The sequence below is a fragment of the Meleagris gallopavo genome, chromosome 28 (assembly GCF_905368555.1).
Source record: "Meleagris gallopavo chromosome 28, MGAL_WU_HG_1.1, whole genome shotgun sequence".
Lineage (NCBI taxonomy): Eukaryota > Metazoa > Chordata > Aves > Galliformes > Phasianidae > Meleagris > Meleagris gallopavo.
In genome coordinates, this window is record NC_139431.1 from 1,679,665 (window position 1) to 1,692,652 (window position 12,988).

At 58.5% G+C, this 12,988-nt stretch overlaps 1 protein-coding gene across 4 annotated transcripts in view; it reads left to right on the forward strand.

Annotated features, from left to right (window-relative positions):
* SOX13 (SRY-box transcription factor 13) overlaps positions 1 to 12,988 on the forward strand; it is a 32,947-nt gene that overhangs the window by 5,102 nt on the left and 14,857 nt on the right. Inside the window, exons 1-2 of one of the 4 annotated variants that reach the window (XM_085210487.1) lie at positions 7,041 to 7,255; positions 8,867 to 9,022. The exons of 1 other annotated variant lie outside the window; for it this stretch is intronic. In XM_085210487.1, the coding sequence (XP_085066613.1) occupies positions 8,913 to 9,022 (110 nt within the window). In that variant the 5' untranslated portion in view covers positions 7,041 to 7,255; positions 8,867 to 8,912. Of the gene's footprint in view, positions 1 to 7,040; positions 7,256 to 8,866; positions 9,023 to 11,072; positions 12,267 to 12,988 lie in introns of those variants that run through there. 2 more of the 4 variants (XM_085210488.1, XM_085210486.1) reach the window with 2 other exon arrangements.

A 12,988-nucleotide genomic window follows, 5' to 3' on the forward strand; every position in this document is an offset into this window, starting at 1 on the left:
AGAGCTTTGATCCTCGGGGTTTCATCAGCGTTAGGGATGGAGCGATCCTGCGAGGTCACGCGGTGCGAGCCCTGGAGAACAATGCGGCGTTGTTGTTCCTGGGGATGGCCTCTTGTCAGCTCTGAAGGTTTCCTGATACGTCCTCTCCTGGGGGAGAAGCAATCACGATGGCAGTGCCCACCCCAGACACCCAAAGCCCCGAGCGCTGCATGGGAGGCAGAGCTGAGGATGGGGTGCAGGGTCCCATTTCCCTGCAGGAGCCCCAGTTCTTCTGCCCTGAGCCACTCCAGGGCATCTCTGCTCTCTGTCTCTGCCTCCTGGCTGCATCCAGCCAGCCCCAAAGGAGCCGGGCCAGGCCTGCAGCTGCTCTGTGCCGCTGGGAGCCGATGGGAGCAGTGCTGCTCATCCCATAGCTGGCTCCCAAGACACTCTAAGGTAGCTTGAACCACTGGGGCTGCCTGGCCAGGCTCGGGCCCGGTGTGGACAAAGGCTGTGGCGTGTGGTCACCATTGTGCACGGTGAGATCTGCAATCATCTAAGAGAGCAGAGCTGGAGTGACGTTCTGCCTGTGTTCCGTTCTTTTGCCACATGTCACAACCCCACTGGGAACCCAGTGCAGGGCTGGGGAACAGCAGGACCCCCTTTTGCCCCAAGGCATCGCCAAGCTCAGCCTCCTCCGAGCTTTGGGATGGAGCTCTGAGCCCCCGCTCCTCCCGCTCACCTACCGGCAGCCAAACCCACCTGAATAGGTAATGAATGGAGTAGAGAAAAGAGCCCCGAGCACATTGTGCTTCCAATGGGCCGGGAACAATTGCTAAATACAAATCACACAGAGAAAAAGGAGAGAGAGAGAGACAAAAGAAAGAACCCCGGCACAAAGGAGAGGAATGAAATGGTAAGTAAAGTCAAACAAAAAGGAGCCGGGCTGAGACAAAAGGAGGGAACAATATCCCCGAGGCAATAGGCTCCTGAACAATGGGGACAGTGACAGCGGCACAAAGGCACACTGTTTGCAAGTAGACGTTATCTCACACAGCCACTGGCAGGCCTGGCCGTGGCGCTTCTATTTTCAGGGATGCTTTTGTGCTGCGCTGAACAATATTCCTTGCATGGCTGCAGATAGAGAGATGAGAGGGGGGTTCGTTCTTTTTTTTCTTTTTTTTTTTTTTTTCCACTGCCTTCCCGCTGCCAGCTCTGTCGTAAAAACAGGTTTGGCCCTTCTAAGAGCTGGGCAGGGCAGGCGGGCAGCACAGACCTCGCTGCAGGGCTGCTGGAGCATCATCGCCTGGCAGCAATGAGTGTGGCTGCATGGCGGTGGTACGGTCAGCACTCCAGCCTCTCGGGGTGGGGTGTTGGATGGCTCACATCCAGCCCTTATCAGCCCCGTGTGTGCTCGTGAGCCTGAGGGCAGAACCGGGCAGACCAGAAGGATGACTTTTCCTGGCCGCTGTTGCAACAGAACACTGGAGGTTGAAAACATTGGGAGGAATGTGGGACTTCTAGTAGGCTGGGACACTGCTGTGCCTGTCTGCAGCTCTGTGACCATGGAAGAGGCACCCAGCACGGCGATGGCACTGCCCTGAGGGTCGGTCAAGGCTCTGCAGACATCCAGCCTGCAGATCAGGGCGGCCATCCCAGCATTTTCGGGAGGGTTTGTGGATTTTGGAGGATCTGGTGCACTTTTGGTCCCGTTCTCTCATGCAAAAACCTTCTGCAGAGCCTCCCAGGTTGTGCCCCTGGCCCTGATGCTGGACCGGGGTCACAACAGCATCCGTCAGTGGCACAGGACTGTCATTGCAGGGCAAAACACCCAACCTGCAGCACCCATCTGCTCGGCCACGGCGTGATGTCCCACCTGAGAGCTGCTGCCATGCCAAGACAAACCATGGGGACGTCACTGAGGTACCCCAAAGTGATTTATAGGAGAACTCGGGGTGTTGCGAAGGCAGCGTCAGAGCGAGCTGATATCGGTGCTGATCTGACACCCAGCATTGCAGCTGGGCTCCGGCACTCGCTGCTGATATCCATCATGTTATCTCAGGGTACATCCTGTTGCTAAGTTTGGCTGCTTCCTCCGGTTAACAGCTGTCACTGCTGTGAGATACAGATGTTTAAACGTGTGTTTTGGGGATGGCACAGGGGTTGTGGTGGTGTTTGGTGGGAAAGGACCCCATGGTTGCATAACGAGCCCTTGTGATGCTGCAGTGAGCAGAGTCGTGCCCTGCAGATCCCGATGGGATCGGCCTCACCGAGGTCTATGGGAGGGGGGAAAACATTTGGGGCATTAAATCAAAGCAAAGCAACGGCGCCGCGCATTGAAGTCGCTCTCGGAGGAAAACGGTTCCCTGATCCTGACCGCCCCGTATCTGATTCTGTGGTCGTGTTTGTGCTGTGAGCGCTGCCTCGAGGCGCCGTGCTGCAGCGCTCTCTCGAAATTCAAGCCTTTTGCTGTGTCTTTGCTCACCGTCCGCCCCGGCAGTGGTGTGGCAGTGCTGCTCCTCTCCCAGCCCTGCTTCTTCCCGACGCAGTTCTGCTAAGTCCGAGCTCTCTGCTGCAATTAGCTGGTGTTTAAACCCTCGCTAACCCTTAACATGCCGATCACAATCGTAACGATTAGTAAGAACGTTCCGCGCATCCTGCAGTGCCGCACATCTAAAGATTGCACTCGGTAATTAATTAAGCCCGATCCCCCCTCCCTGCTTCTCTCAGCGAGGAGAAAAAAATCGCTGAGAGTCTCTTAAGAAAGGACATAAAGGCAGGGAAACCCGGCACCGACACAAGACAAATGGGGATTTTGAAGACAATCCGGGCCGGGCCCATGTGACCCAAGAGTGGACGAGGCAGGAGAAAGGATAAAAATGCCAAGCACAGAGCGGGGACAGAAAACAACCGCCAGCTTCAAAACCCGGGGAAAGAAAAGCTCCAAGATGAAGGGAGTGACAAAGCATCAAAGGGATGAGAAACCAAAGGCGTTGGAACAAAGGACAAGCTGGAACAAAGGACCAAAGAGAGGAGAACAAAAGCACAAAATAGAAAACAAAAAGGGGGGGACAAGAAAAACCCCTCTGTCGCTGTGCTGGAGGGTCCGGCCGGTGGGCGGTGGGTGGCACAAGCGGAGCCGTGCTCCTACTGGAGCCCAACCGGGAGCGAAGGGCCCCGGAGCCCAGGGCTGCCTTTGAACCACAGCCGATGGGTTCGGCCCCCAGCGCCGCATCCCGGGTGGCAGCAGGGAGCCCGGGGACGTGGCTGTGCCACCGCGCTGCCCCCAGCCCTGCCTGCCCGCTGGGTGGTCCAGGCACCCCCTCCCACCCCCTGCGGCTCTGCAGTGCGGCCTGCTCAGCATCACCCCGCGCTGCCCCAGCCCAGCTTCAGGCTGCCAGGATGGCTGTGTGCTCCCCACCCCACGGCATTCCCCTAGGAGAGCAGCAGCAGGCCGTGTGTGTGGCTAGCTGTGGCCACGGGGCTGGCTGTGCTTTGGGTGGGGACAAACAGAGGTGTTCAGGTTGGGAACAGAGTGGCAGAGATGCGTCGTGGTTTGCTCTCCCCATCGATTCCCAGTTTGGAGCTGGAGTTCTGTTGGTGCTTGGGGGGATGCGATGGGTACCCAGGGTTGGGAGGATGGTGATGGTCACAGCACCCAGAGGTGGTGGTGATGGATGGGGGTGGTGATGGGCAGGAGCCCCGTCAGAGCCCAGGGTGCTCACAGCTGCACTCTGTCCTCCTGCCTGCGGTGCTTTGGCTGCTTATAGCTGCAATGCATTTGGAAGCATTGGGGCCCCCCGTGTCTTTCAACAGTGCCAATGTGACAGGGTTTTGGGAAGCTGGAGAGTGCTGGGGGCTTCCTGACCCCAACCCTGGGATGCTGTCTGTGCTCCAGCCCTGTGCCCAGGACGCCTCTCTGCTCCTGTGTGGGCAAATGCTAGCAGACGTCACCTGTGGTCAGGGTCTGCACTGGGAGGGGTGGTCCAGGGCACAGTGAGAGCCAGGATTTTAGCTGGCACTGCATGCTGGCCTGGATTGATCCTTGCCTTTCCTTCTGCCCAGCTCTTTCAGCTCGTGCACTGGCTGACGCTCACCTGTGCCTTCAGCCCTTTGCCCTTGCCAGCTCTGCTTTCCTGCAGAACCACAATATGCTCAATTTTACTTTGGTGGTTTTTTTTTTCTGTCGAGCTCTCTCTGAGTGCTGGTGGAGCTGCTCTCCCTGCAGAGCCATCCCGGAGCATCTTGGTTTTATTACAGCCAGATTAGAGCCTGTGAGGCTGCGGGCAGACTCCCTGCAGGAGCAGAGCAGTGTCTGTGCCGGGGAGGAAGGCAGCATGGAGCTCCCAGCACCTCGGGGGAATGGTAGGGTTTGGGTGAGGACAATCAGCAGGTTGATTCCTGCAGCTCTGCTCAGAGCCTGTGCTGTGATGAGCGGGGGTCACGCTGCGGGTGTGGGGGGCTTTGGGCACCTCTGTCACAGCAGTCTTCCCCCAGTGCCTACATTGGACTCGATGATCCTGATGGGTCCCTTCCAAGTAGGGATATTGGATGTTTGTGTGATTCTGTGTTCCCACTCAGCCCCAGACCTGGACGCCCTGGCTGCAGGGGACCCTTGGTGTGCCGCGTCCCAATGGCCCTCAAGGTGCGAGTGGAAAGGGGTGAAGTGAGGACAGCCCTGGAGCTGCCACTCAGTTTCAAGAGAGTTTGAGCTTCTCCATTAGCACTCTCATATCAGCTCGGCCCTAATGGGCTGCAGATGTGTGTCTGCCTGCCTGTCTGTGTGCACACCGACACGGTGCAAGCCCACGTTACACGTGCATCCCTTGGCTGTGTGAGGGACTTTTGGGGCAGTGGTTCGGGTCCTGCTGAGGGCAGTGGCAGCAATGTTGCCTAGGTTCCTGTATGGATGGAGAACTGTGTGGCTCACTCCCTGCTCGCAATGGCTTTGCAGCTTTCCCAGGCTGGTGAGGAGCAAAGCACATGCCCATTCCCAAACAATGGGTCCACTTCCGTGCAGGAAGCAAGGTCAGATTTGTTCTCCCTGCTTTGCCCCCTCTGGCCAGTTATAAAGGGGCCAAGCCATTGTCTGAACCATTTCCATGACTCAGGGAACAGCATCCTGCGATCTGGAGGCCCGGACTTGCAGCCAGCACAAAGCAGGAGGCATTGCTCCCGTGGCTGGAGGCCCTGCAGGCTGCATGGAGGGCTGGGGGGGCTTGGGAAAAGGAAGGCGAGTGTTGGCTGTGCCTTTCCCCTCCATGCCCCCTGCACTGGAGGCAGCGGGATCTTTGCCCCCACCAGCTTTCCTGGTCCCTCCACCCATTGTCCCAGCTTCCTTCTGCTGAGGAAAGCAGAATGCTGCAGGGGGAACCATAGGCATGGAGCTGCCCTGGTTGTGAGCCTGGATGTGGCCAGGTGGGGAGAGATGAAGCTACAGAGGCACCACGTGAGCCCCTCTGGAGGGGTGAGAACCATCTCTGCAGCATCACATCCACCTGGTGCCCGTGGTCCTGAGGATGCCATGTGGGTCCTAGGATCCTTGTGATGCTCCATGGTCCTAGGGTTGGTCTGTGGATCTTGGGATGCTTCACGGATACTGGGGCTGCTCCATGGGTCCCGGGGATGTTTTGTGGGTCCCAGTGATGCTCTGTGGCTGTTGGTGATGTTCTGTGTGTCCTGGCAGTGCCCTGCAGAAGGTGGAGAGAAGGTGCAGGTGCACCCGGCGTTGCTTGAAGGAGGATGTGACAAGGAGCAGAGCTGGGCTGAGGAGAGGGTCCATGCGTGCTGACAGCCCCATTTGGGCCACCTCATCCCAGCACCCATCTGGGGGTGATGCCAGAGCCAGGGAACTGCAGTGGGCACCAGCACCCAGTGGAGAAGCCACCGGGGCCACCATGACCACGTCCAGAAAGGAACGGAAAGTGAAAGTCCGTGGCCGCTCCTCCGGGCTGGCTGTTGCCATGGCGACCCGAACAAAGCCTCTTCTCCCTCTTTTGGGTTTAATTGTGTGGTCCTCAGCCCCTTTGTTAATTGTTTCCCCTTCTGGTTCAGAGGATGCGCCTCTGCCCGCAGAGCGGCTGCGGGGTCTGTGGGGCGGCCGGGGGCCATTCCTGCTATGGGACGGGGCGGGGGGCTTTGGGAGGGTCGGGGGGCAGTGGATGGGGGAGCTGCCTTTGCATCCCACCCTACTGCAGGTCTGCAGCTCACTGCACAGCTCCATGTGCATTGCAGGGCTCAGTTTTTCCGTCTGTAAAACGGGAACGTAGGTGGATGCAGAAGCTCTTTGATACACGGGGTTCTACTTTTGCTTCCAAACACTCCCATGCTTTGTGTTTAATGTTCTGGGTTGATGCCAGGAGCTCTCCCAGGTCACTCCTGACCTCGCTCTTCCTTCTGCGTTGTGCCCACAGTGTGGCTGCAGCTCAGAACATTTCTTTGCTCCTTTCCCTGCAATGGTGATGGAGAGGTTTCCCATGGTGAGGGGTGGACATGGGGTGTCAGGGGTGCAATCCTCCCCCCCCAAAAGCCCATTTTCCAGTTGCACGGAGTGGGAGGAAGTCCCCGGAGCTGTTGTGTCGTGCTCCTGGGGCTGGATGAAAACAAAGCCTGAAAACAAAAAAGAAATTCCCATGGAAGAAAACGATGGTGTGGGGGGAGGAAGTGGCTTCGAGTCAATGGGAATTTTCCCTGTTGGCAAAACGTAAACAGTCCTCCTTCAATGTTGACATAACATTTTAAAGATCTCATTCTGCAAAGCAGAGCGTTTGTCAACACGTGTGTGCCCCAACCATCCCTGCGCTCCCCGCGTGGCCGCGACCCTCCGCCTTTCGTTCCTGGCAGTGGGATGCGGGGTACGAGGAGGGGTCTCCCAAACTCTGCCCAAGTCCTTGGGGGGTTCCTCCGCCCCCCACCGCCACGACTCCGGGACGGAGCAGAAGCGGCGTCCCGCGTGGGTCCCCCGTCAGGGCAAAGCAGGGGGTCCCGAGGGGAGGGGACGGGGCAGAGGGGCCGCCCCTCAGCCGGCTGCTGGTTTGCTGGGCCCTCCTCCTCCTCCTCCTCCTCCTCCTCCTCCTACCCCCCCTCCTCCCCGCTCCCTCTCTCCGCCCGGCGCCGGGGCAGCTCCCAGCGGAGGCGCCGGGGACATGGAGCGGACCTGAGCCGTGCGAGAGGCGGCGGAGCCCGCACCGGGAGCGGCACCGGAGCGGCACCGGGAGCGGCACCGGAGCGGGACCGGGAGCGGGACCCGGGCGCAGCGCTGCAACGCGGCGGAGCCGTGAGTGCGGGAGGAGCAGGGAGCGGGGCAGAGGCACGGCCATGTGGGGCACTGCGTGGGGGGAGAGGAGAGGAGAGGGGAGGGGAGGGCAGGGCACGGACGCGGCTCTGGGGCGCTGAGCACCGTCCCGGGTCGTGGTGCCCCCTACCCCGGCTGTGCGGCCGCATGGCAGAACCCCACCAGTCCTTTGCTTAAACAGAATGGAAAAGGGGGAAAGCGGAGCTCCGCGTCCTTCCCCGCACGGCCCCACTCCTGTTACAAACTTGTGGGGCTGCAAAGTCCTCCGAGAGCAGCGCCGGGGAAAGCGAGAGCGCGGCAGGGGAGGGGTTAATCCTCGGCACCCTCCCCCCTCGCTTCGTGTTCAGTGTGATCCCATTGCAGCCCCCTCCCCAGGACCCCCAGTGGGACGCGTCCCAGCTCCTGTCCGTGCCGTGCGCTCTGTTTTAGGGCTGTTGTAGGGGCAGCGGGTTATAGGCTGGCAGCCCCACCGATGCAGGCGGACGCATTGCATGGCCAGACAGACACCATGTGCCGGCACACACCGCGCACAGCCGGACTCGGTCACACACGGGGTGTGCGGGGCTGCGTGCGGCCGTGTGGGGCTTCGCAGCTCGGAGGGGTGCAGGGCTGGGGTCCCCGTCCTTTGGGTCCCCGTCCTTTGGGTCCCCGTCCTTTGGGACCCCGTCCCTTCTCCCCCAGGGGATGGATGTGCTGTTGCTGCCTTGTTGGATGGCAGAGGCAATTTGCCCGTGTGTATTATCGCTCCAACCCCCCCCCTACATCCCTGCAGCGCCGTCGGGATACCGGCACAGAGCACGGGAGGAAAAGTTGCTGGCAGCACCGCGCGGCTGTTTGTCCATCCAACAAAGTGCTCCAACAGTGCAGCAGCGGCGCTGCCACGGGGCACAGCCGGGGTCAGCATAGAGCTGTCTGCTGTCTGAACCCAAATTACGGCTGATTCGTATCACTGCATCCCTCAGCCACGCACTGGAACTGTGTTTCGGGACAGTTCAGGGCAGATTTGGGTCACCGAGTGGGATCCTGGGGGTCCTACACTGCTGTGATGTGGGGGGTTTCCATCTGGGGTCACCCCTCGGCTCAGGTATGCGTGTGGTGGGAGCCGGAGGGCAGCTCACACAAAGTTAGTGGTGGGAGAGAGGAACCCAAAACTGTGTCACTCTGAGCTGCAGCCGAGTGGTTTTCATGTAAAATGCACAAACGGATGCAAAGCTCTGCTCCTTTCCACCCCAACCTGATTGCCAGCTCTGGACATGGGGTTACTCTGGGAAAAATGTCAATCTGTGGCTGCACAGCGCTCAAAGCTGCTCCGTCTCGCGAGGTACTTCCATGGAAATACACTCTGCTTCCAAAGCAGATCTGGAGTAATAGGTTTTAGGAGTGAAAAAGGACCATTAGCTCAGCTAATGTTATTTTCTCCGTAGCGCAGACCAGATAATATCGCTCAGTTACTCCCCTATTGAGCCAATAACCCGCGTTTGTAATCCGCGCAATTTCCTTTTAGTTCAATTTAGTTTTGCACAGAATCCATTCTGTTGACACTGATACAGCACGGGGTCGGTTATTATTATTATTTTTTTTTTTCTTTGAAAGGCTGCGATTTTGGGGCCATCGCATTAAAAACAGCCGCTGTCCTTTGATGGAGGTGGGCAGGTTGGCTTTGCGGGTGCCACGTTTTTTAGCAGCTCTCGTTGCACTGCCAGCCCATCGCCCCACAGGAGCTCAGCACCCACCGAGCAGCACCATTAGGTAGGAGCAGAGACCATCAACTTTAAAAATATATCCCTTTTCCTTCTCCTTGAAGTACATTTGTTGCTCTGGGGGCCGTTTGGTAGGAGCTGTTGGGTGAGCAAAGCAAAGCGCACCGCGGCGTGCTTTCCCTGCTGCTGCTGCTTTTGACTCCCAAATCACAGACCCTGCACAGTCCTGAGAGCAGAGTTTGTTCCAGATGGTTGAAGTGCCCGGGGGGGGGGGGGAATAACTGAGCTTTTTGTCCCCGCCATTTCTCATGGGGAGCTGCACCCTAGCAGTGAGATGGAGCAGCTCGTAAACTTTGCTGTTTGCTGGAGGGGATTTAACCCCGTTCATGGGATGCTGAGGATGGGCTTTTCCCTCCATGCAGGGCACGCAGCAGCAGCAGCACAGTAAATCTTTCCTTTCAGCGCATTTATTTTTACATTTGCTACTTGCTGGAGGGGTTTGCTGCCTGTTGCCTTCCTGGAACTGACAGTGGGCCGGGCTGCTGTCACAGAGGTTGGGGATGGGGGGGGGGGCATTGGTGGCCAACAGTGTGGGTTGCACTGAGGTGAGTGCTTGGGGATGATGGAGGCTCGGTGCCATGGGGCAGGGATGACTTTTGGGTCTGGAGTTTGCCGCTGAGCACGTGGGGTGGCTCAGAGCAACCCTGTTGGTGAGGGTGGTCGGTGGGGTGCAGGACTTGGGATGCTTGGATGGCCATGGAGCCGAGGCAGCTCAGCGATCCCTTGCAACAAAACCAAACAAACTTGGAAGGATTTTGATGCAGTTTGGCTCTGCTCTTGGCTGTCCCTCTCCATGGACCCAGGGCATGCCACCCAATATGCGCCCAGCTTTGTCTGTCCGGCACAATGCTGCACTCCTGCTTGCTCAGCCCCATCCCGTTGTGAACACTTAGGGTTGGAGCTGCTTTGTGCGTGTGATTGCAGAGCAGAAAAGCCTTTATCACCAGATGGACAGCCTTCAACACGCATCACTACAGCTCTGCTCTGCTTTTACACCCCAAAGTGCTCCACTGTGCTGCTAAAATGCATCATGTTTATTTTCCTACAAACTGTGCGTTGAAATCAAAACAAACCCCCAACCCTGGGCAGGGCAGTCGCTCCCTACAGCTCTGGACAACAGCATGGGGAAAACCCATTGGACTGTTCTGTTCTGTTCTGGTTTGGCTGTGTGCTGAGCGGAGCATCACTGCAAACTGTTGGTGAAATGTGTTCGTTCTCTGCTAGAAAATAGCAACGTGAGCTGCCTCTGTGCATCCTGCAGCTGGGTCTGGCCGTGGTCTGATGGGGACTCAGCCCTGGGGGTCTGCAGCCCCGTGGTGTCCCTACAGCTCAGGGCTGTCCCCAGCTCTGCTGTTGGTTTCTCACCAGCTTTGGAGGTTTGGGTCTCATTGTGCTGCATGGTGGGGGGAGGGGGGTGGGGAGAAGATCTGGACTGCTTCAAAAGTTTGCCATGCATCACCCCATTTCCACCCGGTTTTTGCACAGCACAAAACAGACAAAAGGGAAATAAATTAGGGTGGCCTGTGACAGTGCTGCTGGGAAAGCAGTCGGTGCCTTCCCCCCGTCCTGTGCCTTTTGGGCAATATTTCAGAGCCAAACCCTCTCCCTTGGGCTGTGCCCTATGCTCAGCATGGGGCTCCCTCAGCCCAGCCGCTCCCAGCAGGAGGAGCGATGGCAAAGGCACCGACTTTTGGAAATGGTTCTGCAATTGGAAGCTCTCCCTTCCCCCCTCTCTTCTACCACCCCACCTGCTCCGGGGCCATATGTCCAATGCTGGATGTGCTCCAGTCCCAAACAAGGGCACTCGGTGTGCCTGGTGCTGTCGCTTTGGCACTGGGGAGATGCAGAGGACACTGCTGGTTGGTGTTGGGACTGCTGGGATGGGTCAGGGAGAAAAGGAGTGGGGGGAATGCAGAGGCCAAATAGGATCCCAGAAAGCACTGATGCAAGTCCTGAGCACATGCTGGAAGTGGAGCTCAGCCCCACCACCCGGACTGCCTCATCGTAGAGGAACAAGGTAATGGGGGCTCATCCTTCCAGCAGCTTTTTGGGTGGCCCTGGCTGAGATCTGATGGTCTGAGGCATTGTTTGTTCATTCTGGCTGATGAAGGGGTCTAACAGCACTTGGTTGTCTGCTGGGAGGAGATGTATGGCAAAGAGAATTCGAAGGGTGTGGGGTAGCAGAGGGATATTTGGTCCTCTTTGCCCATGAGAAATGGAGTTACTGAGGGCTGGGCTGGAGTCTGGAAAGAAGCAACGGAATAGAAACAGGCAGAGAAATACCTGCGGGCATTGCCAGCACTGTGCAACAGCAGTGCTGTTCCCTGGCATGGAGAGGGTCAACCTGGACACATTCCATGTTTAATTCCATGTTTAATGACCACTGCAGCAATTACCACCCCTGGGCTGTCACCTTCTGCTCCTGTTTGGGTGCCCCGTGGGTGCAGCATGCAGCACTCCATAGTCTTCCTCTCTTATGGGAGTGTTGGTAGCCTTGTTCTGAGAAAATACAGAACAAGTGAAGGTGTGGGTGATGGGTTGGGCTGCAGTGGGCACGGCTGAGGGGCCACAATCAGTTCCACTGGGCAACCCTCATCCCTGCTGCGCTGCCCCATTGCTGGTGGGGTGCACTGAGCCTGCTGTGCCGTGCAGGGTGCTGTGAGCAGTCGGGTTAGCAGCACTCATCCTTCCCATAAAGCGGTCCCGGAGAGGAGGAAAAGCTCAGGGAGAGGAAAGAATGGGACCAAAGGCTGGAAGGAGGCTGGGGAGGCGTTGGGTGCGCAGCTGGACGATGGGGACACAGGGGGACGTGAGGCTGCAGAAATGGGGGGCAGTGCAGAGCTGGGGCAAAGCCAAAGCCTGCAGGGCTGTGGGGATGGAGTGTGTGTGCAAGGATGTGCACGCGTGTGTGTCTGTGGAGGTGTGAGCTGGGGGCTGCGCAGGGGACAGGACCTCCCGCAGCCCCTCTCTACCTGTCCCCACGGAGCCGGGGCAGGGAAGGGCTCGGCCAGTCCCTGCCCTCCGGTTGGGGAATGCCAGAGCCCGGCTTATCTTTTGTCTGGAACAATAGAGGGCTCGGCCCCATTGTTCTACCTTGCACGCCCAGCCGGAAAGCGAGTCCCCTGGGGCAGGGGCTGCACGGAGCCGCCTGTGGGGCTGCTCTGCGTGGGGCTTTGCTGGCAGAGAGGACACAAACCCGGACATGGACATCCCCAGCCCCAGGGGCTCTGCAGGTGAACTCCCCAGTGGTTGAGGCTCAGGAGCTTTCCTGCTCACCTTTCTTGCTGTGCGTGACACAGGCGCTGGGGAGGGGACTTTGGGAGGGTTTGTGGGGGGGGGTCCCAGGGGCACTCTGTGCCTGTGCAGCTGTGGGACCCCTCTGTACCCCCATAGGCTGCAGCGTGAGCAGAAAGAGGGCAATGTTTGCCTTTTCTAGGGGCTCTCGGGCTGTGGTCTGTGTGTCCACCTGCAGCACCTGCTCTCGGGCTTCCTATGCCCAGCTCTTCTTGCTGTGTTGCATCAGGTTTGTGGGTCCATCCTGGGAACTGAGCTGGGGAAAGCGTGCTTTTGCAGGGGGGGGTTGCTTGGTGCTGGTTATGGGATGGTGGCTCTCCCAGGTGCAGCCACCAGGTGGGCACAGCCCACGGCAGGCTCATGCACCCCTATGGCAAAAAGCAGCGTGCAAAGCAGCAGGGATTGCAAATGCGTGTGCACAGAGCAACTGTGCTTTCCCTCAGCCCTGCTCAGCCATGCAGGAGCCAGCTGGGCACGTAAAGCCAAAGCCCTTTGCTGCAGGGGGTTTGGGGACCTGAGGGGATGTGGGGACATAGAGGGGGACAGGTGCTACTGTGGCTGCTTGGGCACAAAGAGCCGCTTGTGTGCTGCAGGACATGGGGGTGGTCAGGGGCAATCGGACACCCCATGGCAGCAGGGAGGGCTGTCTGCAGCTTGCTGG